Raw genomic sequence first — 27,500 nt, forward strand, 5'->3', positions numbered from 1 at the left:
GTTCACATTAGGCTACTCTCCCCTATGTTTCTCATACTGCATAAGCCTTATTTATTGCGCAGCAGGTTTTGCTTTCATGGCTTGCTTATTCCCCGGATATATCGCCCAATGATCTTTGTGCTACCTTAAATGCAATGTGAAACTCCGCTGGAGTTTGTATCAAAAATCCTAGATTCATCGGTTATATTGCTTTTAGCCTCAAGCTCGTACGCTTTGAGTCTTTTGAGTGTAACACTCATAAGATTCAGCCATTATGTTAAGGACTGAGTGGCATTATACTTTATTTAGGTATTTTCACCAGATGTTCCCTTCCTACTTCGTCATTTATGTTGACCGATTCTTTATATTATATATAATGGCTGAGTGACTTAGGTCTCAAAACAACAGCAGTTCGTTCTTGATTTATTCCACGGCCGTCTAAGGGCCTGTCTGCACGGATTTTTCATATACTTTTCCTTATTAACTCAAACGTACAGCTAATTTCCATTCAAAAGTTCTTCACTAAACCCTTTTGACCTTAAAAATGTGGTCTTCGAAGGCGTTGCCTGATTAATTGACCGGCGTTCTCTCCCTTGGCTATGGTCTTCTTCCCCTAATTTAATAATTCCAAAGACTCAGTTAATCGGCTTTCCCTAGTGTGCAATTTCAGCATACCCTAGCAACAAGCAACAAGCATCATAACTCCATAGAAGAATAATTTCACGTTCAAAATGACAATAATGTAAAGATCATGCAATAATATTTAGCATAAGCCAATTGAGAGAATTTTTGTTTGAAGTACGTCAGTTATTTTCTGAAATAGCATTACCATAACCCTCTTTTGGCTTCAATTCATGCTGCAACATTATTCTTAATTCAAACTGATGGTCATCCAAAATGCAGCACCATAAAAGAAGCATTCAAACAGCATGAAACTTGCATCATATGTACATTGAGCGCCGCCTGAGGATAACCACTGACCTGACTTTGTTGTAAAATTCTTACAGTGTTAATAGTCATCCTGGCAGAAGGGAATATTTCTTCCGTGTAAAAATATAAATATAAATATTACATAGGCATATAAGGCCTGTATATAAGCATAGATATGTTAATTACAAACATTATCTTGTGCAAGTTACATGTGATAGTTACATAAAATCCTGACAGTTATGTGTACATTTAAACATTATATGAATTCATATTTAGAATACTTTTACTGAGATAATCAAAGTAAACTTGTAATTCATTTACACATTGACTGGATTTTCAATGTCATTTTAAACTGCTTTACAATATTATTTTTATCAAGTACATACAAACTGGATAGTAATATGCTTACATTACAATAGTTTTGCTCTTACAGTCCCGTTAGCGTAATGGCAGACCGCACATTGAGTTGAACAGTGTTAAACGAATGTCGCATACTGCGCATGCCCAGAAACAAATTTGGCGTAATTATTATGTTGGCGCGATTTGAAAAGAAGATAAATACGGTATGTGGTAGATGTACCGCCATCTGATTGTGAACACATCCGGCGTTTAAGGTTTCATAGAGTATGCGTGCAATGTAAAGTAATTACCGTGTAAAATTAGATTTTTTTCCTGTATTGCTCCAACAACTGGAAAGTTGAAATTATTGCGAAGTAATGTGAAGCAGTGTTTACATTCAAAATGTAAAATATAATACTTATGAAATTCTGCACATTCCTTTGGAACTGTACAAATTTTCGTTCAGAAAAAGACTGTAATTTAGGATATATTAGTTGAAAATTTATTCATTATGCTTTTGAGCAATAAAAACAATTCAGGATTTACCATACGTTCCATTCGTACATACATAAAGAAACACTGAGGAATATAACAAGTGCTTGCAAATAACACTGAAGAAATTTTACAATTCTTTAATGCTAGTTATTAAATTCTTTGAAATGAGAAAATAAAAGCGCGAATATACGCTAACAAACTAAGCGAGATACTCCAGTTTACAATTACTGAATTATAACATGTAAACAAATTACATTTAAATAACGAATTATTACGAACATATGTTAACAAATATTAAATGCACTGTTATTGACAAATTAAAATGAAACATATATTAGAAAAATAAGCAAGTGCAATCGGCATGGACATTAAAATAACTAATAAGCAAAGTTCCACAACATTGCAATTTTAAACATCACTCGAACACACTCGACAGCCATGGAGATCACGAATAAGCTAACGTAGGGTTGCTTAGTCGCCAATATTTCTCCCCGCGCCAAAGGTACACCATCAAGCATGCGCAGTAAGCGAAATTCGCTTAACACTGTTCAACTCAATGTGCGGTCTGCCATTACGCGTCCCGTTACTATTTTATGGGGTGAGCTATTTTTCTAGTGTTGATTTTCAGTTGTTGTAGTATTTTGAATTGCTATTAAAGAAAGAAGAAACAATTCTCAAGAGAGGGGGAGAATAATGTGATGGAATATACAAATAATTACGATTTCAGAACCCGCGCACATTATGCTCGACTATAGCGCTCCTTACAATTCGTGTATAAAGGGAGGAAAGATCGCCGTTTTGTACAACTTGAATTGATCTGTCGTGAGTTTTTTTGTGAGTTCGCAACTTCAGTATGCCTCATAGAAAAACCAGTACGTACGTTTTTGAGTTAGATCGAGATAGAATCGTTGCATACAGAAATTTCAGATATTTCCGAGAAATCAGTCATGGTGTTGGACGTAGCCAAGCGACAGTCATGATAATCTGGAAGGAGTGAACGTAGGAAAGAATAACTCATAGATAGGATCAATTAAGAACCACCTCGTCACACCAAAGCATGGGAAGATAGGCATATTGTTCGCATGGCATATATAGAACTTACTGCCGCACCTGAAACTGTATCACAATGAACGCAGGCTGCAAAACAACAGTCGGTGCATGCACAAACAGCTCGGCATCGTTGACAGTACAATGGACTGTCGGCTAAGCGTCCATTGCTTATCTTTCCTTTAAACAACAGGCGTTTGTGCTTGCAATGTTACCCTGAACGGTGGAGGTGGAAATCCGAATGACATGGCATTGTGTTTTCGGACAAATCATGTTTCTGGCTGCAGTGCCACGGTGGTCGGATCAGAGATTGGAGACACTATGGGGAGAGGTTGCTCGACTGTTGTATTATGCATCATCATACTGGTCCTGAATCCGTTGTTATGGTGTGGGGTGGTATTGGATTCCACTCCTGCATACCTCTAGTACGCATTATAGGTACAAGTACTGCCGACGGTGTATCTGTAAGGTTTTTCAGCCTGTCCTCCTTCTTCCTTACCAGGGCTTGTCGGCGGCCACATTTAAACAGGCCAAAGCACGACAGTCCTTTGCACGCAATATTCAAACTTTCTTCCTAGACCACCATATTGCAGTGTTATCCTGGACTGCCTGATTTCCAGATCTTTAGCCCATCGAACATATCTGGTCAATGATTGGAGAACGCCTAGCCTGGCACGGCTCCCTAACGTGCACGCCAGATGAACTTTGGCTACTTGAGAAGCCAGTATGGGCTGCCATTGTCCAGCAACACATCTGAAGCTTATTACCTTCAATGCCGCGGCGTATAGCACCGGCTACTGACAAATCTAGAGGTAACATTCATTACTGATAATCGCATCTCAAAAGAGGCTGCATTTCGAATAAATTAACATTGATCTATGTGTAATCTCTGAAACAAATTTGAATTTGATAGCCTTTCTTCTCCTTCCTATTGTATTTTGAATGTCCACCAGTGTATGTGGGCTAACACTTTATTCAACACCGTGTTTTCTTCATGTAAAGTAAAACAGTTGAGCGTTTATACCTGTGCAAAATTCATTTATTTATTTATTTTGTACTAAAAGTATGGAGACTAGAAACGACAGAGACTAGAAACGACAGAGAATTCTATGCTACTCGCTGAATTACTTAGCGTTTTGAAGGTGACTACTGAAAAAAAGGAGAAAATCAACTTTCCTTCATTTTGCTGCTTTACTTCTGGAAATATTTGACAGGAAATTGCAAAAACCGGAAACGATAATTCTGAAGAAAACAGTTTTTCCTTAAAATTTTATTTTTGAGCTTTGATACTCGCATTTTATAATTTACAATAATCAAATTATCCGTTTTTGCTCTTTGCAGTTCACGGTGTCCACTGATAACTGAAAAATACAGATATAAAGAGGAAGAAGTAAATTTAATAGAGTTTATTATAGAAATCATTACTGAAAATTCTGTTAAAATACTAAATTTGCAGACATTCTTTAAAAGAATGTGGAGAAGAAGGATCAAATTAATAGAGTTTGTAAAAGAAATGAACACTAAAATTCAATTCAAACTTTTATATATGTCCCGGCGTTCAATATAACAAATATGGAGATGAAGTGAAAGAATTAAAGTATTGTTGTTTGTGTACGGGTTCGTAATAGATTGAATGCACAATTCCGATAATAGGTTAATAAAATTTATTCTTATCAAAAGAAATTTATCAGAACTTTGGAATTTTCCGCAGAAATATTCGTACAAGTGTTTGCAATATCACGCAGTAATGACAGTAGTACAGTAGTTATACTTCAAACTACTAAAAACATTAAACAGAACGCAATGCACAGTGCATTTAAAGTGAATAAAGTAAAAAGTACGATTTATCTGAATCCACGCGAAATTACAACTCGCAACAACAATAACTAAGTAACTAACTAAAACTCTTTTTCTCCTGCCTTTTATAGTTTTCAACCAGTGCGAGAAATTTCCAGTACTTTATGCTGCTCTAAATTCTGGAAAGCAATAAGAGGATGGAATTACAGTTACGGCTGACATACATCAAATACATTTATTCAATTTCAATACAAATTACGGAGATACCCATTTGTCTTATGTCAAATTCACGTGCTCCTGTCTTTTTACTTTATTGACATAGCTTTCTCTTAAAATTAGTCTCGTGCTGCATTGAAAATGGAAATAAAGCAATTTAAATTATAATTCTACTAAAATTAGATATCTAATTACAAAAACATATACAATTTATAAAAGAAATCAATACTGAAAATTAATTTCAAATGCTTCTGTATTTACGCGTTTGAGATAATCAAGCATCACGAGATGCTTTTAATTTTACATACCTCCTTGGGGGAAAAATTGGGCAAAAATGTCTTTAAAATTTTCTTCTGTCACTACCCCTGTGGGACACTCCTGAAAAAAGAAAACAAAATAAATATAAAAAATCACCCATAAATCATTAAATATAGAATGGGTTCTGAAACAGATTAATTGCTTTTTTAATTTAAAATCACTTTTTAAAATCTCGAAACAAAACATTCTTAATTCGATAATCTAAGGAAATTGTAAACAATATAGAAATTGTATTTTACGCAATAAGAAACGTGAATTTTAGTAATTTAGAACATTAGAGTTAAATGTTTGTTCAAACTAAAAAAAAAGCAAGCTTAGATTGGCGTGGAAATTGAAATGAACATCGGGGATAGTCTGAGGTTGCTTTGTACCTAATTATCATTTTATTCAAAATTCGACAAAAAGAAAATCTGGATTGGCTTAGATGTTTAAATGAAAAATCTGGATCGATATAGGGTTGCTTTTGGTCTAGTTTTAAACATCACATTAACATGGTTCCCTTCCAAATAGACGAGCCATTCGTCGGTCACTTAATTGGAGAATGTTTTTCGTAAAAGCAAGTCAACTAATCATATGTTTTATGAATTGGTTTTAAAATGACGTAAGTTAATATAAATGATGTATATTTAAAAATCCTATTCAAATTATGGCACATGTAAGAAATTGTTCAATGTAGATTAAAGGCAGAACAATATTAGCTCATCAACATGCGCATACATGTATCTGAGTCCTGTGGCTTTTCCGCAAAAAATGCAATTCTATGGAAGTTGTTTTCTCTTCGCAACTTCAAAGCTGATCGCAAACTACACTAACCAACATTAAAAATGCAACACCAAGAAGGAATGGCCAGAAAGTGATGAAATTCGACAAACAGAAAGAAACAGCAACGAACAATAAGCGACCTTTATTTCGAACTGATATGTATAATACAGAGCGAGGACAGCGTCGGCTCAGTAACCTGTAGGACCATCTCGGACGGCGATACACAAAACAACACATCTAGGTATCCGTAGTCAATGAGATTACGGATAGCGTCAGAAGGAATGGCTTTCCTGAAAACGGCAATGGCGGGGTGAGCAAATGACGCCCAATCGCATTCCAAATGTGTTCAATTGGTGAGAGATCAGGACAGAATGGTGGCCAGGGAAGCATCTATGCATCTTGCAGATTACGCTAACTGATGAAAGCAGGGCGGGCTCGCACGTTATCCTGCTGAAGAAAGTCATTGGGCACTCCCTGAGTGTAGGAGAGTGTCACCGGCCTCAGCACATCATCCACGTATCGTTGTGCCCTGAATGCGAACTAAAGGTGACCTGCAATTGTATGCAATTGCGCGCTAAGCAATGATGCTGCGTTGTCGCGCGGTGGGGAGTTCCAGAATTGCTGTCGGATTGGACCTGTCTCCACATCGACGCCACACTCATACGAGGCGACTATCATTGGAGAAACAGAAGCGTCACCCATTTGAGAACATGACCCTGTGCCATTTCGTCGTCCAAATCGCCTGAGTCCGACACCATTGCAGACGTTGGCGGCTATGATGTGGGGTCAATGGCAGTCTTCCAAACGGTCCCCAAGATTGCAGGCCAGTAATCTTCAATCGACGGCAAATGGTTTTGGTCGATATGGTAACATCTAAGCATGTCTTGAACATGCAGTAGAATGGAGGTATAAGTGGCTTGTGGGTACCCCACCGCTTCTCGCCTCCTCGCCTGCTGATGTCACTTTGGCTGCAACAGCATCCCTAGACCTTTCGGACCACACTTCGTCGACACAGCCGGTGGCAACTCTGTGGCCACATTTCGTCGTCACAGGCGGTGTACTGTGGAAGCATCTAGGTGTATGTCAGCAATTTGCATTACGGAGCAACCTGCCCTTCACAGTCCAAACGCCATGCCCCTCGTAAAATTGTCTGTCTGTTGGAATTGCCTCCGTTGAAGATCGCCAGACATTCTTTGCAATTAAATGCGTCGTCTGAGACAAAAACACATTTTCTACGATGATTTCTGTAGCGGAAATAACGACACGAAATTTGAACATTCTTTAGGTTCATTCCCTTATACCTTCTTCAACATTCCCTGGAGAGCTTAGCATTTCACATCATTATCATAACTCGATGACGTGCGTCTACCATGAAATTTGCATAATTTTCGGGCCACTCGTTCTTCGTGTTGCATTTTCAATGTCAGGTAGTGTAAATATTATAGCACAAGGGCAGATTTCGGTTGGTAAGTTAAAAGTTTGAATCTCTCTTGTCCTCTTGAAATTTTAAGAAGTCTGTATTTTCTGTTAGAAACATATTAAATATTTTGATTTTATAACGATTTTGAAAAAAGCTTGTGGTTCAGCGAAATACATCTAATTATAGTATTTTGTGCTGCACAATTTTAATTTAACTCTCGAAATTGGTCAGAAAGAATGAACTAATGTAAACTTATTTATATGCTTGTTTGTTGAGAAATTCTAGTAGAATCCATGTAATAAATGAGCCAGCTAAATTTATTTGAATTCAAGAGAGATGTTTCAAAATTATGGGATTAATTTTGCGAGAAAGAATAGCAGTTTGTTTTAAAGGATTCATAACTAATTCAACTCTTATAACTACAATATGTTATTTTAATATATTTATTTTGTTGTTAGGGAGTTGTTAACTAGCAAAATGTAGATTATTAAATTCATTTCATCAAGGATCTCATCTAATTCAACAATAAAAATTTCTCTGCTGCTACTGTAATTAAATTACTTAAATATATTCAAGCTATTGCGTATTTCCTTAATAAAATTTTAGAAGAGGTATTTTAATAGAAAACGCTTATTATTATTGCTAATGCAAGAAGAGAGAATATGAAAATGTAGTTTAATTTGTCAGAATAGGATAACATCGTTACGCCTAAGAGTCTGCTGTATATAACATATTTATAAGTGAATGAAACATTCATTAAATTGCCACATTCACGTTGCAGAGTAATTAGTTATCATTAAAGAATAGACAAAATACGTAATGAATACATCCGTATTCAAAAATGTCATAATAAAATAAAAACTGTCTTATAAGAACATCGATATGTTACAGAGATCTTTAAATTAGAAGCATAAAGTTCAGCTTATGATAATGCATTAATTTTAAATTAGAAGCATACAGTTCAGCTTATGATAATGCATTAATTGCAGTTCATAAAAAACATGTATCTGACAACTGAAATTAGAATAATGCGAGATTGTCTTAAGTACAAATTGAAAAAAAAGTAAATAAACTTAATAATTAAAAAATGGATAAATTTCGAGAAGATTAAGTAACTTTTTTTTCTTGTAAGACGAACTCGTAATCCAAAGTATTTTCATTAAGCTAAAGTTTATTTCATTTCATTATCTCTTTTACTTATCTCTGTATTCTAGTCAAATTACGCAGTAATGATTAGTAAAAATTTAATACCTGGAGTAATGTATTTTAGACTGCGTCTTTAATTTAAAATTTATTAAGACGTTCATTAATTTTTTACATGAAAATTGCTATTTAGAGGATACATTTTAAACAGTTTAAATTAACTGTCAGTGTTTCATTGGTTATTAGAATAGAAATTAAAACCTACTTCTCGTCTAAGAACTTTGTAAAAAGAATAAATACAACACTTTTATGTATGTAGAGGTTCCTACCGGAAGAAGATTTTTGGAATTTTTAGTTACCAAGAAGCAAAGCCTACGGAAGCCTACAAGCTTGTGAAAAAAGATGCGAAGAAAATTCAAAGGGAAAATTGCTCGGCATTTAAATTAAACCCGGTGTGACCCATCATAGTTTAGCGGTATCAGCTGCAAAACTAATGCTGGGCTTAACGGAGGAGACTAAATTTAAAAAGATAAAAGCTTTGACAGATTTAATTTAAGCTTTAATGCTGGATGAAAAACAATTCTCACATAGAAAGAGCTACAGAGCGCCTGATGCAATATTGCTATCCTGGTGGTGCTATCATGTCTGAATGAGAATTATTCAGATTAATGGGAGTTAAAGAACAATAGAGCGGATCCTTCATTTGACACAGTGTCTTTCAGCGTCTTCTAATGAGGCCAACGTAAGCATGTAGTTAATAGTTCACTCTCTAAGAAGCAAATCTTAATTATCTAGAGAAAAAGTTTTCTCAGCAGGAAGAGAAATGAAAAGCTTTGTTGAAAGTTATAGTTGAGAACTGAGTTAAGAGTTGTTCTTGAAGTACTGAATAATAATGTAATTGTCCTTGAAAAGACAAAACACGCAATAAGATTTGAAAGAAATAAACTCTAAATTTTTAGCAACGGAATAAATTTTAAAATTGTTAAAACATTTATATTATAGCGCTGCCATTTCCAGAGCTACCCACATAATTGTTAACTCCAAATGTAAAGTGTGTATGCATTTTATATATGTTTGACATCTACATATGATGTATGGATGACGTATTGCTATTTTTGCATAATTAGGCGTCTTATTTCGTATGCCATTATTTCTCTTTTGTTTCTGGATACTGGATGAATTTGCATTTTAGCATTAAAACATTTAGAAAAGTGCTGTCTTTTTCACACTCATAGTCTGTCGGGAACTGCTCAATTAGTGTGTAATTTAACAAGTGATAAGTGACGGGGGGCGTGGGCACTGTCCCTTTGTCCATAGTGGTTAATCAGTACAGTACCATGCCCACCATTATTTAGAGAACAGCATTAACATATGTAACTAGTATTACAAATAACGCATGGTACGATGTACATAGCAGGAGTAATTACATCTAGAAGAATAGGATATAAGCTATATAACATATGTAATATTTACAGATTATTGTACATCCACACTATCTTTACAAGTGTTGCTTTACCTGAGGTACATATACATACGCATACTAAAAATGCGTGCACATATTATGTGACATATAAGATAAAAATAGTACACTAGTTTAATATAGAAATGCGGGTGTAATACATAGAACAAAGCGCAGTAATGGAATGTACAGTCATACGTATAAGACATGCGATACAGTCAACTGCTAATAAATAACTTGCAAATTACTATATGGTGCAACTACTATATGAGAAGAGATTGCAATGTTACAGTTGAAAAATTAATACAACATGTACATATTTATATAGAGGTACTATTGTGGCATGAAACGATGTACATAGCAGGAGTAATTACATTTCGGGGGGGCAGATATAAACAATATAACATATACAGATTGTTATGCGACCAGATGACATTCGCAATAATGATGTTATACCAGAGATAGTACAATTTAATATAAAAGTTTCCAAGTTAATAAAGATTTTTGACTTAACGAAATTATTCATTAGTTAGCTCAGAAATTGGCATTTTGACAATCCTCGGGACGCCAACACTTGATGGCGATTACATAAGAAATGTAAAATTAACATCTTTATAACTTGTACTGTACTTTGATTATTAGAATTTTGTAAAAGATTTTAATTCTTGTATGTCACTTTTCTCAGTTTTATGTATTTTTCCACGCATATCACATTCTTACAAATTGAAAATAAATGTAACTATACTTCCACCATATGACATCAAACTGGGATTAATAAATATTACGTTGTAGTGGTGTCAGCTGCATTGTTCGCTTTTTGTTCTATTTTGCTCTTTCGCTAGAGTATAAATTTTAATTTACGGTTTTTTTATATACATGTATTATGACTAAACAAATAAAGCATATATTAACTTAAAATTAATATTAACCATTAATTAAGTATCAAAAATTTTCTTTATTTATAGCTCCATCATATTCAAAGATATTATACCTAAGAAATGTTGTAACTTTAAAAGTTCCTGCCAATGAAATATCTGAACTAAAATATCTGTTATTTTCTAAATTATAGAGATTTCCAGGAAATAGTAGTCAAATATTAAAGAACTTCCATGCATATCACATTCTCACGTATTGGAAATAAATGTAACTACTTCCACTATATGACATTAAATTAAGAGTAATTAATATTTTCACGAAACCTTTGTTTTATTTATCAGGGACATCGTTTTGGTATCAGATGCCAAAATAAATTGTCTCACTGATTATTAAACCTATTTTAAACCACTCTAAGGATATTACCTGAGATTCTTAAACCCCTTTATATTTTCATACCTATAAGTGACCTGCAATGAAAATGAATCTTACTAATCCATGATGCACGATGTTTTACTCTTTGCTGATTTTAAATATTTGATACTCTTCCTTCTCACCTCTAATAACATTTATACGATAAAATTCGCATTCAGAGACTGGTAACCTTCATTGAATTTCGTGCTCTTCCTTTGTTTAGCAAACAGAAAGTTATAGTAACGTTACTTACAAGAAAATGTATGAGTTCACATTACGTTAATTCTGCCTTCATATGTGCAAATTAGATTCTTAGATATTCACTGAATGGAAAATTTTTGGCGACTTGGCAATCAATAAAATGGATCATATAATAAAAAAGTCGATTCATATAATTATCTTTTAAAATTATGAATGACCACCTATAGGAACAGTGAACTTAATCGTCTATCGATTTTGTGCCGTCCAATTATTTGCTTGACGTTCAATTCAGTCTCATCTAACGCATTGAAGTTAGAAAAAATCCTCGCTTTTGTTGTCATAGCTTCCTTTGTAAGTTCCTGTTAGAAGTGATTGGATATTCACTTGTTTTTAATCTATGGAAATACTGATCTATGTTTCCCGTTCTTGTTTTAGACAAAAGACGTACCAGCATTCATGATTTGTTTCCTATACAGTTTCTCGCCATAATGACGGTGTATTCATGAAGAAGTATGAAACAGTATAACATCTTATTTGGAAGAAAGTTCATACGTAAAATAAATCGCCCAGAAAATTTAAGCAGCAAAAGTCAGTTTTCATTGAAATTATGGAGATATAAAAAGCTATTTTAAAATTTTATTTATTTAATTCTCATCTACATTAAAAATTGCACTTTAAAAAATCGAAGGACACAATTTTACTTTTTTTAGGCAAATGATTTTCGGAATTTTTGGCAAATGCTCCGAAGCAAGGTTCTGAACAAAAACATATATTAAGTAGTTTTCGTTTTCTCTGACATTTCTTCTTCTTGTATGATAACTGACAAAACTGTAAACTTCAGCTTAGCCACATCATCATCACTAAATAGTACTTGATAGATAAAACATCATTTCCAAAGAATATAATATAGATTATTTATTACTGAACTTATTTATTATTATTTTAATATAGTTTATTTATTACTGAACAGTATACGAAAGGTGTGCTCAGTAGGTCCTGCGTAATTTGTCTTTCCTCAGTCGAAATAAATAATCATACATTATACAAAGTCTAACGCTTGTTTGCTGCTCTCTTAAAATTAAATAAAAATGTCATTACATTTGAAAAGAAAAATCGAATGTTCTTTCCTTTTGTACGTATAATTAACTCCAAATATTGCATTTTACCACTTTTTGGAGTAATTAGATACACATTTTCCTACATTTATAGAATAAATTTAGAAGAAATATCATACACACATAGCGTAAAATAACATTTCCTTGACAGTTTCAAATACTTAACTTTTTCTCAAATCCAATAACCTAATCTGATGATTGAGCTAAATTTATATTATCATTTGTTTCATTTTCACTACTATCTACATTTCGAAATTATTTGCAAAGATTTGGCGAGACTGAGAAAAATGTAAAGACGAATTTTTATTTATTTAGAATCATCTGCATTAAGAATTTCCCTTTGATGCGTCGAAAGTCAGAATTTTACTTTGAACATCGAAGGAGAAATTTTCCTTTGAACTACTGGAAACTAAAATTACATTGAATTTGTTTGAAAGCATGTAACTCAATTTGAAATTTCACAATTCTCAGCAAATATTCTAACGTAAATTTTTAAATATTATTCTGCGAATAAAATTCACGTTGCTTAAACATTATGGTATGATGCAAGTCTTAGATTACATACAAATAAAAATAGTTAAAAACTTTCTTTTCTAGTTTGCTAGTGCTTTCTTCAGCACAACAGACGCAATAACAAATGAGAAAATGACATGTTTTTGCCTTAATGTTTGCAGCTTTTATGATATGGTTTAATAATAATAGTTATCATTTTTCAAAGCTAGAGCATTTCAAGCAGTTACTTAATAAATGAAACAGAGAAGTATGGTTTATTTCTCTTTCATGTATTTCAGACTATCAGTCTATGGTAAAACCTAAATCAAAATATAGCGCATATCTTTAAGTGCCATGAACCCCTATTTTAATTTCGAAAAATGCTTCTTGTGGGGTTTGTACCCATACATTGTAGAGACATTAGGACATTTAAGCAGGAAAAATAAAAAATGAGCCATGTCTTCGCCAGAACTCGAGCCTAAGCCTCTCGAATACGAGCCAAGTGTGCTACCATCATACCAAGAAGGCATGTAGACAGGAGGGAGAAAATACCTTATATGCTCCCCGTTTTAAATAGCGACTGGGGATTAAGATACCTAGTCGCCAAATCCTGGTGGTGAGGAATCATCATCCACCACCTTTCAGTTTGGGCGCCACTGTGAGAGACATTAGGACTTTTTGAAGCAGGAGAGATGAAAAATAAGCAATACCCTCGCCAGGACTCGGACCTCTCGAATACGTGCCGAGTATGCTACCGTTACACCACAAGGGAAGGAAAGAAAGGAGGAAGTATATACCTTATAACATCGGTTCTCAACCTTTTGACCAACGCGTACCATCTAAACAAAAATTGAAAACCTTTAGTACCACTACTACAAAGTCGTACTACTACCACCACTCTTGAACAAAGATCAGATCGCATAAATTTGCGAATGTTAGAGAAAAAACTCAATCAGGATGTTAGGGTTTTCATTTTTGAATTTAATAGTTAAAATATTTTGCTTATTTGCGCACCACCTTTTTTTCTCTTGCATACCACCAGTGGTACGCGTACTACTGGTTGAGAACCCGTGCCTTATAACATTAAGTCAATACTCTTACAAGATGCAAATTCATACACATCTTCACGCAAAACAAGAAAATCTGTAATACTGAAATTTTATGAACTTAAGGGCTTTTTTTGTGAACTTAAATACTCTTTCTTCAAATGTACCTGTTTACCTGGATCTGTGTCTTTATTACGCGTATGTTAACAAACTTCGTTACATATCTGTTAGCAATTAAAATATTATTAAACTTAGAAAAAGCGGACATGTTCAGTATTTGAGCTCTGTCTTGTTTTCAACCGAAAGCAACATAATGAAATTTTTGATAAGGATTTGTTATTTTCAGACATTTGTTCTTTGTTTAGTTAACAGAAGTGCAGCCTACTCTACATAATTATGTGAATTTGCGATTAAACAGATAATTTGCTACAATATTTGCAGGAAGTTTGTAGAGACATTAGGTGTTTTTGGAGACCGGAGAGATGGAAAATTAGCAACGCATTCAACGGGAATCGAACCGCAGACCTCTCAATTACACGCTTTGGCTGATCATCCCGCGATTTCCATAGGCAACTCAAATGTAGCAAAATTTGCTCATCCCACGATCTCCGCGGGCATATGTTTATCTTCCTTTATTGAGGAGCGCATCCCGTTTTTTCCCAGTTTAACCACTGAAATAAATTATATACAGTATTAGGCGTTTAGTTTATGTTTTGGCCAACAGATATCGTTAGTAGAGCCGCATTGTTTTTACAGAAATTTCTTATTTATTTAATTAAATTATTGAATTGTTAATTAGATTTATTGATTAGATTAATAATTAGATTGATTATTAATTAGATTTATTGAATCTGGTGCAAAGACTGTGAAGTTGGACTTTGGCTTGAACCTTGTTTTGAACTCTATCATACTAAACTGCATTTCTAAGCTATTTTTCCCTCAGCGCTTTATATTTTTTAAAATTTTGTACATTTTACTTTTTTATATTATACAATAAATAGAAATTAACTGTAATTCGAATGAAATTTATTTAAAAAAAAAAAAAAAGATTTTTTTTTGTGATAACATCTGAAATTGTGTTTTCTGGCAACTCAGTTTCTCATGATAAAAATCTACATAAAAAATACTTTCTAGGAGGGTAAGTGCACTTTTTAATTCTACAATTAATATAGATTTAAAATATACAAAAAAGAAAAAATACGCAATTTTGGAAGCGATTTCGTTCCACAAATTGAGCAGTCAGAGGGTTAAAGGGCAACTGGAGTTTTTTAGGGGACCCAATCGCCAAATTCTGGGTGAGAAGAATCATCACCCAACACCCGTTTTTAGTTCAGGCGCCCCTGTAGAGACATTAGGTATTTTTTTAAGCAAGCAAGATGAAAAATATGCAATACCTTCGCCGGGAATCGAAACACGGACCTCTCAATTAAGTGCTGAGCGTGCAGACCACTACACTACGAAGGCTCGTTAAGAAGGCGGCAGAAATACAGGGAAATCAGTTTTCAAATTATTTTGTAGAGTCATCAGGTTATTTAAATCAGGAAATATGAAAAATGAGCAATGTCCTCACCGGGACTCGAACCCTGGTCCTCTGAAATATGCGGCTTGTGTGGTACTGTTACACTACGAAGGCATGTAGAAATGAGGGAGGCAATACCTTATATACTCCTCCTTTTAAAGGGTGACTGGGGTTAGGGGACCCAATCGCAAAACCCTGGGGTGAAGAATCATCATCCACCACCTTTTTAGTTCGGACGTCACTAGAGACATTAGGCTATTTTGAAGCAGATGTGAAATTTGAGCAATGCCTTGTCCAGGACTCGAACCGCATGCCTTCGGATGAAGAAAGCAGAGGAAGAATATCTTACAGTTTTTCACAGTTTAAACTTATTTAGACCAGCGTGGGCTTTGTGGTAATTGGACTGCACATAGAAAGTAGCTGCTCAGCGTTAAAAAGCTTAATAAATGTGCAACTACTCATTGAAGAATACGAGCTTATTGTCCAAGTAACAATATGATATACTGTTACTTATTGAAGAACGAGTGATTATGGTAACCGATAAGGAAAGTAATTCCAAACATTGAATGGTTGTTAGGAATGCTTATATGAACGATTTGAACAATTCCAGCACTCGCATTGCAAAAATTTAGTAAGTGCAAGTAAGTTTTCGGCTTCAATCTCAAATGGAAATACAATTTCCGTAATCATGAAAATATCAGTAGAAAGTTAAATTATTAACTTCGTAACATATCAGAATTTGCTTAGTAAATATCTCAAGGTTAAATGCTGAAAAGCGCGTCTGTAGATTACGTTAAACATTGCCAATTCTTAGGCTTGCATTATGATGAGAATTTATTTGTCATTCATATACAGACTCGTCTCCTATTAAGAAATAAGTCAAAGGAAATGACACGATTTCTGCTCTTAATTTTCTCTGAATTAGACAAATCTTGCTTGCACAATGGATTTGAACTCCCTGGCAATGAGAAACCAAGATCGCTGTTTGTGCATTCAGGATTATTCTAGGTTTAATAGCGTATACTGCGCCATTAGGATTACTGTAGGTTAAATAACTGTACTACGCATTAGAATTAATCTAGTCTAAATAGCCGCCCATTACCGTGATAGCAATGGGTTTTGATCTACGATATTGTATAGTTTATAGCAATGTCTTTATCATAAGACACATACATAGTGATTGAGGATTACATAGTGAAACATAACAATAATATTCGAGATTTTGTTCTTTACCATAAATCAAATGGCATGCAAAGAAAATTCTTGCATCTAGTTTCCTTTTGGGAATAAGGAGAAAATGACGAGGACCGAGACTGTCATGCCCTTATAATCCGTAGTCATTTAACATGTTCAGTTAAAATAATTAAACTATCAGCCTTAGCTGCTTCTATTTCATCTTATTATGTTGTTAATGTTCTTCCTCTCTCTCTTCCTCCATTCAGGCAAATAAGAACGAGCACATATCAGCATTGTGTTATATTTTCATAATATGTTTTATAGAAAACTTTCAGGACAACGTTCATTGGTTTCATGGTATTCTGTTGATGAGGGGATGGAAATGGGTATAGAGACAGGGAAAATGGAGCATTAATACAAATGGGAATGACGGTGGCTGAGACGGAGACAGCCTATGAGAGTGCTTAACATACATCGGACTACAGATACAGAGGCTGTTCACACATTTTTTAGACGATGTATATTGCATACACAAAACAAATTACATAAATTTCTTGTGTTTTAAATGTTCTATTTGACATCCCTTATTCTGAATTATCTTTTTATTTCCAGGATAATAATGCCTTTTGAAGTGGCAAAAGATTTATTCTATCCCATTCCCCCGAACAGCTTTCCAGAGTCCTGTTAGGGTTTTGGGACAACGTTTGGATAATGCAGTTTTTAAAAGTCCGAAAGCACAAAAATCAATAGGTGACACATCGGGAGATTTAGTAAGGATATCAGTTATGGCCTTGATACCAGTTTTTTGTTCCATTCCTTTCAGGAAATTTACAGTGGATTTTCATGTGTGACTGCTAGCTTTGTCCTGATGGAGTCTAACAGATTGATGGCACTGTGGGTAAAGCGATGGTATTTCATGCAGAATAATTGGCGATAAAATATGTTCCTGATAGTATTTGGAGTTAATCTTGACATTTTTTTGCACTCTCTTTATTTTAACTTGCCATTATAAGAAAAACCAGCAACAATCATGAGTCCCTTAGAAAAACTTTCTTTCGATTCTTTGAACCATGTACTTAAATTTTTTTCTCCCCTTTTATGATAATAAATGGCTCTTTTTTGTTACAATCGTTTAAATACACCCATGCTTCATCTATTGTGACAATTGTTTTCCATTTTTCTTTGGATAAGTGTTTCTCATATAGAATTCTGCAGCGTGTCCTGCGTTGAGCGATATGCTTTGGAAGAAGACGATGCACATTGCATTTTTTCGCTTTCTTAAGATTTAAATCAACGCTTATCATTTTTTTTTGCAGTGGACACCGAGTTTTGCAACTGTCCTTTGACTAGGGGGATTTTCTTTTAACATTAAACATCGTAAATTTGCAATAGTCGAAGATGTCCGTTTTTTTGTTGAATACTTGTTTGGAATTTTTGTCCCACTTGAGGCTCCAATTTGACGTTTTTTTTTCCTTTCTTGTTGATGATATTACCTATCGACGCTTTAGATATCACAAAACCATGACTCTCACATCGTTTTTGGATAATGGAGTATGCATATTTCTCTTCGGAAAGAGCGTAAACGTAGCCTTCGAACCACTGCTTTTTTAAATTCGCCATTTTGAATAAAAACAAAACTTTCAAGCCACAGACGATAATTTTGACTTTTAAAAACATAGTACAATTGCAATTACTTTTTTTGCAGCAAACGATTTTTTTATTACCGCTTACCAAAATCGTATAAAAAATGTGCGAACAGCCTCTGTATAATGCAGCTTTCTATTATACGTTTAATAAATTGTCACTTTTGTCGTTTACACACTGCTGGCCACCGTAAATTCAACACTCTGAAGGAAGCATGTAAATAACATGAAATTTACAACATGCATTAGCGGAGGTGAGATATGCAAATGATTAGAATTTCAGCGCAGACGCACATCACGCGCGCTTGTGGCGCCACTTCAAAGCGCTATTTAAGGCTTGGAGTTTTCGATGATTTCAAGTTCGGCAATTGTGTTTTTCTTGGGGTGTTTAAAAAAAAACGATCAAATATGCCTCGTAGTAAACATCGATCATCGTTTGATCAAGCATCCGAGTTCGACAGAGGAAGGATAGTGGCCTACCGAGAGTATGGATTATCTTTCAGAGAAATCGGTAGTCGTGTTGGACGAAAGCAAACAGCTGGGTATGTGACCGTTGGATGCAGGAGGGTATGACGGACCGACGTGTTCGATCGCATCCACCTCAGTGCACTCAGTGCACGTGATGACAAGAAAATTGTGCGCAACGCAGTGACGCATCGCTCTGTCACATCACGAACCATAGTACAGCACATTCCGTCTGTAACGCATCAACCAGTGTCTGCGCGTACCATTCTACGCCGTTTACAGCAGAGTGGTCTTCCCGCAAGACGTCCATTGCTTCGTGTACCCTTGACGCAGTACCACAGACGTCTTCGCCGCCAATGATGCGATGAAAGAAGGATATGGACGGCAAAATGGAATAAAATTGTCTTCACTGACGAGTCACGCTTCTGTCTGCAACACCACGATGGTCGGATTCGAGTCTGGAGACACCGTGGAGAGAGGATGCTGAACAGCTGCGTTATGCATCGGGTATTATAGTATGGGGCGGTATTAGATATCACTCTCGCACTCCTCTAATACTTATTGCCGGTACTTTAAACAGCCAGCGCTACATCTCCGAGGTGTTGGAGCCGGTTGTCCACAGCCATATTTCACACAGGATAATGCGCGTCCACATGTGGTACGCATTGTCCAAGGTTTCTTCGTCAATCGCCAGATTGAATTGCTTCCCTGGCCGGCTAGCTCTTCGGATCTTTCGGCGATAGAAAACATGTGATTCATGGTTACTGAACGATTGACCCAGATTACATTCCAAGCTGCCACACCAGATCAACTTTGGCAACGTGTGAAAGCTGCTTGGTCTGCTGTACCCCAAGAACACATCCAAAGTCTCTTTGAATCAATGCCGAGGCGTGTGGCAGCGGTGATCTCCAACAATGGCGGCTACTCTCGCTACTGATTCTGAAAGGAACCACACTTCGCAGAAGTCTATAAATTTAATTATTTGATACTTGGTCAACATGTTATCTGCTAAGTAAATTTTGTGATATCTCTTGTCTTTCTTTGTGTTGCCATTTGGGTGGCCAGCAGTGTAGTGTTCTCGTTAACCTTGCCTAGTACATTCGAATATCTTATTCATCAGGCCATAGATACAATTTGGCTTTTCTTTATACTTTTAGTGACTGACCCCTTTCTTTCATATTTTTTTATTAATACCAGCCCATACATATTAAGTACAGTGTCTCACAAAAGTGATGGGACACTTGTGCTTTACAAAAAGAAACTGTAGTAAAATAAATTAAAAAAACATGTAAAAAATTTTTGTGAGTGTATTTCATACTTAAATTTAGTAACAATTATTACATAACATACATTTTCTCAAAATATTAAAATATTAATTTAATAAAAATACAATTGTTTTGAACGGAGCAAAAAATGGCTCACATAAGTGATAGGACACTTACTTTTCCATCAAATATTTATCCACAAATTTTACTTTTTAAAATGTTTTAATATTTTGTTGGATTCCCTTTTACTTTATAAACATGATTTAATCTTCTTGGGATGGATTCGACTAATTTTTTTTTTTTTTTGTGATTCCTGGAGTGATTTTACACCATTCTTCTTGAAGCACCGATTTTAATTGTTGTTTTGAAGAAATGGTGTGTTTGCGAATTCTTGATTCCAATTCTTGCCAAATATTCTGTATGGAATTTAAGCTGAAGATAGTGGTGGTGCTTTTATTATTTCAGGACAGTCATACAGCAGCCAGAGTCTAATGTTCAAAGCAGTGCGTGTGGGGTCATTGTCCTGGTAGAATTTAAAATCGTTATGAAGGTTCAATTTTCGCGCTGAAGATTTCAAATTTTGATTTAAAATGTCAATATACTTGTACTGATCCATTATACTGTCAATAAAAACAAGAGTACCAACTCCAGCGAACGACATACACCCCCATACAATAACTCCTCCTCAACAATGTTTTACTGTTGGCACCATGTTCTGTTTTCGAAAGTCTTCCCTGGGTTTTCTCCACACCAAGATTCTACCGTCAGAACCAAATATATTAAATTTACTCTCATCAGCAAATATAACTTCATTCCAGTAATCAGAATTCTTATGTATGTTGGATTTTGAGAAAGCCAGTCTGAGTTTTCTATTCTTTTCACTTACGAAGAATTTTTTCCTGGCTGCTCTACCTTGATATCCAGCAAATCGAATTATTCTTCTAATAGTCTAAGGTTTAACAATTACTCCATATAATGCTTGTTAATCAGCAGCAACTTTAGGAGCACTCATTCTTGGATTTTTTTTAAATATTTCGAACGATAATTCGCTTTATTCCATTAGATAGCTCTGATGGTTGGCCAGGTCTTCTTTTATCCTGAATCATATGATTATTTTTATATCATTTAATGATATTGTAAACTGTTGAATTACTAAAGTTAACTCTTTCAGGAATTTCTCTAATAGATTTTCCACGTTTAATATTCAAATTAATAACTAATTTTCGAATTTCAGGCAAAGTTTCTTTTCGTTTAGCATTCATGGCTGCATAGAGCTAAAAAACACAAAAATTCCAAAACAAACTGGAGAGAAATACTGCAGACGATTTTATAAATTATTGCCGATTGCTTTTGAGTAAAAATAAAACACCCAAAAAATATTTTTATTGTAGTACATAGTAGTATCTAATGGTGTCCCATCACTTATGTGAGTCATTTTTTGCTCCCTTTTAAACAATTGTATTTTTATTAAATTAATATTTTAATATTTTGAGAAAATTTATGTTATGTAATAATTGTTACTAAATTTAAGTATGAAACACACCCACAAAAAATTTTTACATGTTTTTTAATTTATTTTATTACAGTTTCCTTTTGTAAAGCACAAGTGTCCCATCACTTTTGTGAGACACTGTATGTCCCATAGAGAGCATGTGAATATCCCATAGGCAATAAATATAAATTAGCTCTCCTTTATACTTTTGATGAACTTTCGCTTTCTTTGTCACTTATGCATTTTCCATTAATTGCATTCAATGCATAGAGACGTCTTTATTATTTATCATAGATTTAATGCCATTTTTCTTTATATTTTTACTGTCTAGTCGCTTTTTTTCCTGTTTATGCTTTTTTTGACTTGCAACCTAAATCAAACTTGGTAAGCGAAGAGTTTTTCGTTCTTGTAGATTTTTAAGCCTTGATAATTTTATATTCTATTGAGCTAGAACTCAATATTTTTGTGCGGGATAACTCGCAGACATAGTTTACACAACCATGCACAATCGCATTAGTGATGACTGAATTTTCTGTTTAATTTTTACATATGATGTCGTATACATAAGCAAACTAAAGGCAAAGATTTTTCCTTGATTGCTATTACACTCCAGTTCACAAATGTGAAACGACGTTTAATTATATTTTAGCCAGTTAATTTTTAAAGAATTGAAATGCAGTAAAGTATTACTATAATTACCATAATTATATTATAACACGTATACCAAAGGAGATATGTAAATAAACGCAAAGTTCAAATTTAATAGAATAATAATACTTTACTTTTCTAGCCATGTATTAATTTACTAATAATAGATATTTTAGTAAACAGCTACAGTGATATAAGAAATTGCTTTTTTCTTCTTTTAACATACAAGAATGAAATTTTCAAATTGTTTATATATTCAGTGTTTCAACTCGTTTGGCTCGAATTAAACACGGAGGAGTTTGACTGTATAGCGTTATCAAAGAATAAAAGCACTCAAAACAAAAGTCACGTTAGAAGGACTAGGTGAAGTAGTAGTAGTATTGTAGGGTTTCATGTTTATGCCAATTATCTTATAATTATGCCTGTATTATCAGTTCTAATTTCGTGCACTTCCACCAAGACGCAAATCAGTAATTCATATATTAACATAGTTTCTGAATTTAAGAAGCCAGTTTTTGGCACAACAGTCTTAATATTATTTTCAAGCTACTACATTTACTTGAATCAGCTTTAGACTTTGCTAGCCATGTTGGCTTAGGTATATGAATTGTATGAGGCGAAACGTACAGGATAGTTATAAAAGTTACTTCACTGGAAGATTTAAAGACAGGGTGAAAAATTGCATTTACTTATCCAGAATTTAATATTTAAATACTTTAGTTCCGTTCAATATTTCACTGGGAATGCAGTTTTACAATCCGATACTTTCAGTCAGCGGAAAACGGTGAAACGATATATGATGTCTGAGGATTCTATCCCTTGGGATACTATAGATCATGCGTCGGTAACCTATGGCCCGCGTGCTGCATTTGGCACACGGTACAATTCTCAGTGGCCCTATACACCATTCTGCAAAGTTATCAGTTAAAGACAGATCGCCTTGTCTATGTTCTGTGCGCGGTCTCGTCCCACTCATTTTCTCTCCTTTTGTTCAGTTCGTCTCTCCGATTCACGAGTATACTAGAGCATGATTTCAGTCTAAAGCAGAATTTAGTTTGATGCACGTCGTACGCTATAGGCTACTTTATCTTTATGACATGTTCTTAGTTTTATTGCGAAAAATTGTATTTTATTTGTTTAATTATTGTGACCATTCATACCTACATATTAAATCAAATGGCCTCTAAAAATGGAAAACTTGATGTTCGCGGTTTTCAAGATGCTTAGACAAATGAATATGGATTCGTACAAAAAAGGGTCGTGTATGTGTGTTATGTCGTGAAAGCGTATGTCGCACGTCAAGTGTACAAAGACATTTTCAAACTAAACATTAGTTCAAATAAGAATTCCGATGAACATTGGAAAGATATAAAAAGAGCTAGTACTTGGTATAAGAAACAAGTTACATGTTTTTGTCAAACAATTGGAACTAAACCTAAAGCTACCAATATGTAGTTTCGTAACTGCTCATTGTGCAGCTGCCAAAGGCAAATCTACATATCTCTGTGAACAAATCTCTTCTCATATGAAAGTATTTTGAGTCCACAAAGAAGCTGTTTAGCAACTGAACATTCAGAACTATTGTCAAATTTAAAGTCACAAATTATATCTCCGATATTGCGATATTAAGTAGAACGGACCAACGACACGGTTCGTATTAAAATTTTAATTTTTCATATAACTGTATTGAAGGAATACTTATATTATAATTATATAATAATTATATTTATTTACTCAAATCTTTATATTACTTCAATGTTTACTTATGTAATTATATTTACTTAAATAATAATGATATTTATTTATATGTCAATAAATATTTTTAAATGGTGCATAATTAATATATAATAAAACTATAAATCTGTATTCTTGACCTCTATTCTATAACTCTGACTGCACTGCGGCGGGAATTGAATTGTACTGTGTGGCATCTTGAATCGCACTGGTAAACTTGTTTGGCACACCGCAGCCACAAGGTTGCCGACTGCTAGTCTAGATGAAACCTGGGATGAACACAGGTAAACAACTTACGTGCGCTTCGCCGTATAAACCTGTTTTTTTCGGGTCGGATAAAAACCTCCGGGTACTTACTCATGATTTTCTTAGTGGTCCAGAACGTTGCCCAGGGCGCACTGCAAAAAGCGACCGGTATTAAACTCGTGAAGTGGAGGTAGAAGACAACACAACTACAGGTACTCCTTATACAGACTTTCCATATCTTTCGTTAGTAGTCAGCCTCCGCTGACCACTGTATCGTCCAGCGCAACAAATAGCCAGTTTCATCTCCACAGATCCAAAGAAAAAATCTTCCAAAGAATTTCAAGCTGAAAATATTAGTGCCACTTAAATCTTCAGCATTTTATTATAACGGCCATCCTAAAGTTTGCGTTAAAATTTTCTTACGCTTAAGTATCAAATTTCAGCTCTTATGGAAACAATCTGAAAATGCAGTTTATCGGGGTAAATTCAACAAGACTAAATCCATATTATGCAAATCCCTTTTGTGTGATTTCGTTTCATTAAATGCAGGCACTTATATATAATATCATCTTTCCTATTGCTTTGAATCAATACTTATACTCCACCAGAAACTTTCACTTACTTTCAGCTTCTTCATTTTACGTCGTTGTAGTGTGCGTGATGTGATTACTAAACACGCTCAAAAATATTTAATCATCCCATCGTTGTTTAAGGCTCAAGTGTTTAATCATACCATCTAACACCCTACAAAAGTAGTTAGAAAACTGCAACATACGCTCATAAACTCTGTCTGCTTGTATACTGTCATTAATTTCACAGCTTGTCTTTCAATTACGACTGGAATGGAAAGTAACCATAAATATTACGTTTTAAAAAATATTTCAGCTTTAATAAAACTTCCATTTATTTTTAACAATGATTAAATAAAAGCGCGCAAAAGCGAAAACAAAATTTATATCTTATTTTCAGAAATGTAAAAAACTTAAATGATTACCATGTTCACACTGAATGCTTCTGAAAGTAAATATAGGATAATTCAAAAATCAGTAAACATTTATCATTTATAAATATGTATTTCACTAAATTTATAGCATAAAATAAGTCAACTATCACAGAAGGGCATGCAATTATCGTTTGTTTTTAAATTGTATAGCATAAATTTTTAACTATAATTTACCCGTTATTATAAAGCTTTGTATTTTGAAAGTCTGAACACATTATGGTTCATGATCTACTCTTATCACAAGTCAGAACTATGTTGATTAGATAGAGAACTTGATTTGTCACTTGAAAGAAAAGTGTGCATTGGAATGTGTGCATAATGAAATTTACACCGCTTTCTTCTTTCTCTCCCCCCTTTGCAGTATAATTGTTCGTTCAAATTTCTAGATCTACAATTGTGGGATTTGACTTTCAAAACGTTTTCAGTTCAGACGGCAAGAAATTTATCATTAAACCAGACTGACAAGTTCTGCCACTCCAGGAGGCGATTCTTATGAGTGTAAAAGGATCTTTCATGTTCTGCCACTCCAGGAAGCGATTCTTATGAGTGTTAAAGGGTCTTTCATTTATTTTCCATGTGACCCGGTAACTTGCTGATGCTGCCACAATTTCGACTACAAATTTCTCAATTTACCTTTCAAATTAAAACATGCATTACTTAATTAACATATCTGTTTAAAAGCAATAAATTTACTTTTCTGCATTTTATATCTATGTCATATTTTTAACAGTATCTATAATTAATGCAATCTATTATTCTTCTGATTTATGTGATTCATAAATCACAGTTAAGTAATATGAGATTTTTCATTACAATAGATATTCTTCTTCTTTATATACGGGTCCACCAGCGGCCGAGCGGTAAAGTCGCTGAACACTGATAGTTCGGTTTGAGGTTCGAACCCCGCGAACGGGCTGGCTGCATGGGCGTTTTCGTGGTTTTCCCCATGTGTTACGTGTATACGAGCCAGTTTCCCTTAGAAAGTCCTCCACGAAGGCATTCCTCCCGTTAGGCAGAATGCCCTCGAGGCTTTGTCATAATCACACACACCATGGCTTCTTCTTTATATACGTTTAATAATGCCGTAAAAAAACACTAATTGGATAAACCATAGCTTGCAAACTGGTCCCTTTTAAGATCACTTTCCACGGCTTGTAGAAAGATTAGCAGAATTTACTATTATTATTATCCTTGACGTTATACATTATAGATTTCAGAGCAAATGTATGTTTTCATACTTTGTTGATGATCAGATGAAGTACAAAATTTCAAAACAGCAAAACTCTAACCAACTAAACAAACTAGAAGTAAGTGAACTACAATGTGATCTTTCCAATAAATGGAAGAGACACTCAATTAGAAAGGGAATATCAAGTGAAGTGTTGCGTCATAATGTACGGATTTATCAGGAAGCTTGTATCCATATTTGGACGATTATATACACGAAAATAAGCGCTTTCCATAATGAAGGCAATGTAATTGTTGTACAGAGGCTGAAAACGTATCTTCGGAGCTTATTAAAAATGTCAGTTACGTTATGGAAGTGCCAATATTTTCATTCTCTTGCATAAGATAAATCTTAATGACATATGTATTTCATTGAAAAATATACTCAGATTTATATTTTGAATATCTTATCTAGATAATCTCGTGTCTGATTTTGCTTTTATTCTACCTGCAAAACTATTTATTGCGATAGTTGAAATAAATATTACAATTATCTTAAAAACTATAGTAATAATTATTTATTCCTTAAGAACGTAATATTAAGTATTGATATTAAACTTGATAGTATTGATATTAAGTAAAATATTTTAATGTTTACTTTCATTCATTATTTATATTTTATTTTTATTCATTAGCAACGTTTTATTTAACTGTTGAATCATTTAATATTATTTTTTATATTATTTTTTATTTTATTTGCATTCTATGCTAGTAGTGACTAGAAACTAAAATACGCTACAGTTTATAAAATAATTAATTCTATGGAAGATTCTTTGTGAAGATACTCAATAGCTGAATACATTTAAAAAATGTTATTTTATGTATTATTATCAAAGAAAACAAGTTAACTGCTTCCATAAAAAATGTCAAACATAAACTAAAATTTAGTCAATATAAACGCTCGTTGGTGATAAAATGTCTTCTTATTAAAAATGTGTTTCAAAGTCAAACCTGAATTAAAAACATTATCAGTGATAACTATCTATCTCTTCCCCCCCCCCAAAAAAAAGACAGTGGTGCCAAAACAAAACAAAAC

The 27,500-nt window shown here is 34.2% G+C and overlaps 1 protein-coding gene across 1 annotated transcript in view; it reads right to left on the reverse strand.

Moving 5' to 3' along the window:
- LOC118190740 (Kv channel-interacting protein 4-like) overlaps positions 1 to 27,500 on the reverse strand; it is a 445,497-nt gene that overhangs the window by 87,493 nt on the left and 330,504 nt on the right. Inside the window, exon 3 of the mRNA XM_085807168.1 lies at positions 5,112 to 5,181. Within this exon, the coding sequence (XP_085663294.1) occupies positions 5,112 to 5,181 (70 nt within the window). The remainder of the gene's footprint in view (positions 1 to 5,111; positions 5,182 to 27,500) is intronic.

This window comes from Stegodyphus dumicola, chromosome X1, assembly GCF_044657685.1.
Source record: "Stegodyphus dumicola isolate Sdum_Otavi_A_Nest chromosome X1, ASM4465768v1".
Taxonomy (NCBI): Eukaryota; Metazoa; Arthropoda; class Arachnida; order Araneae; family Eresidae; genus Stegodyphus; species Stegodyphus dumicola.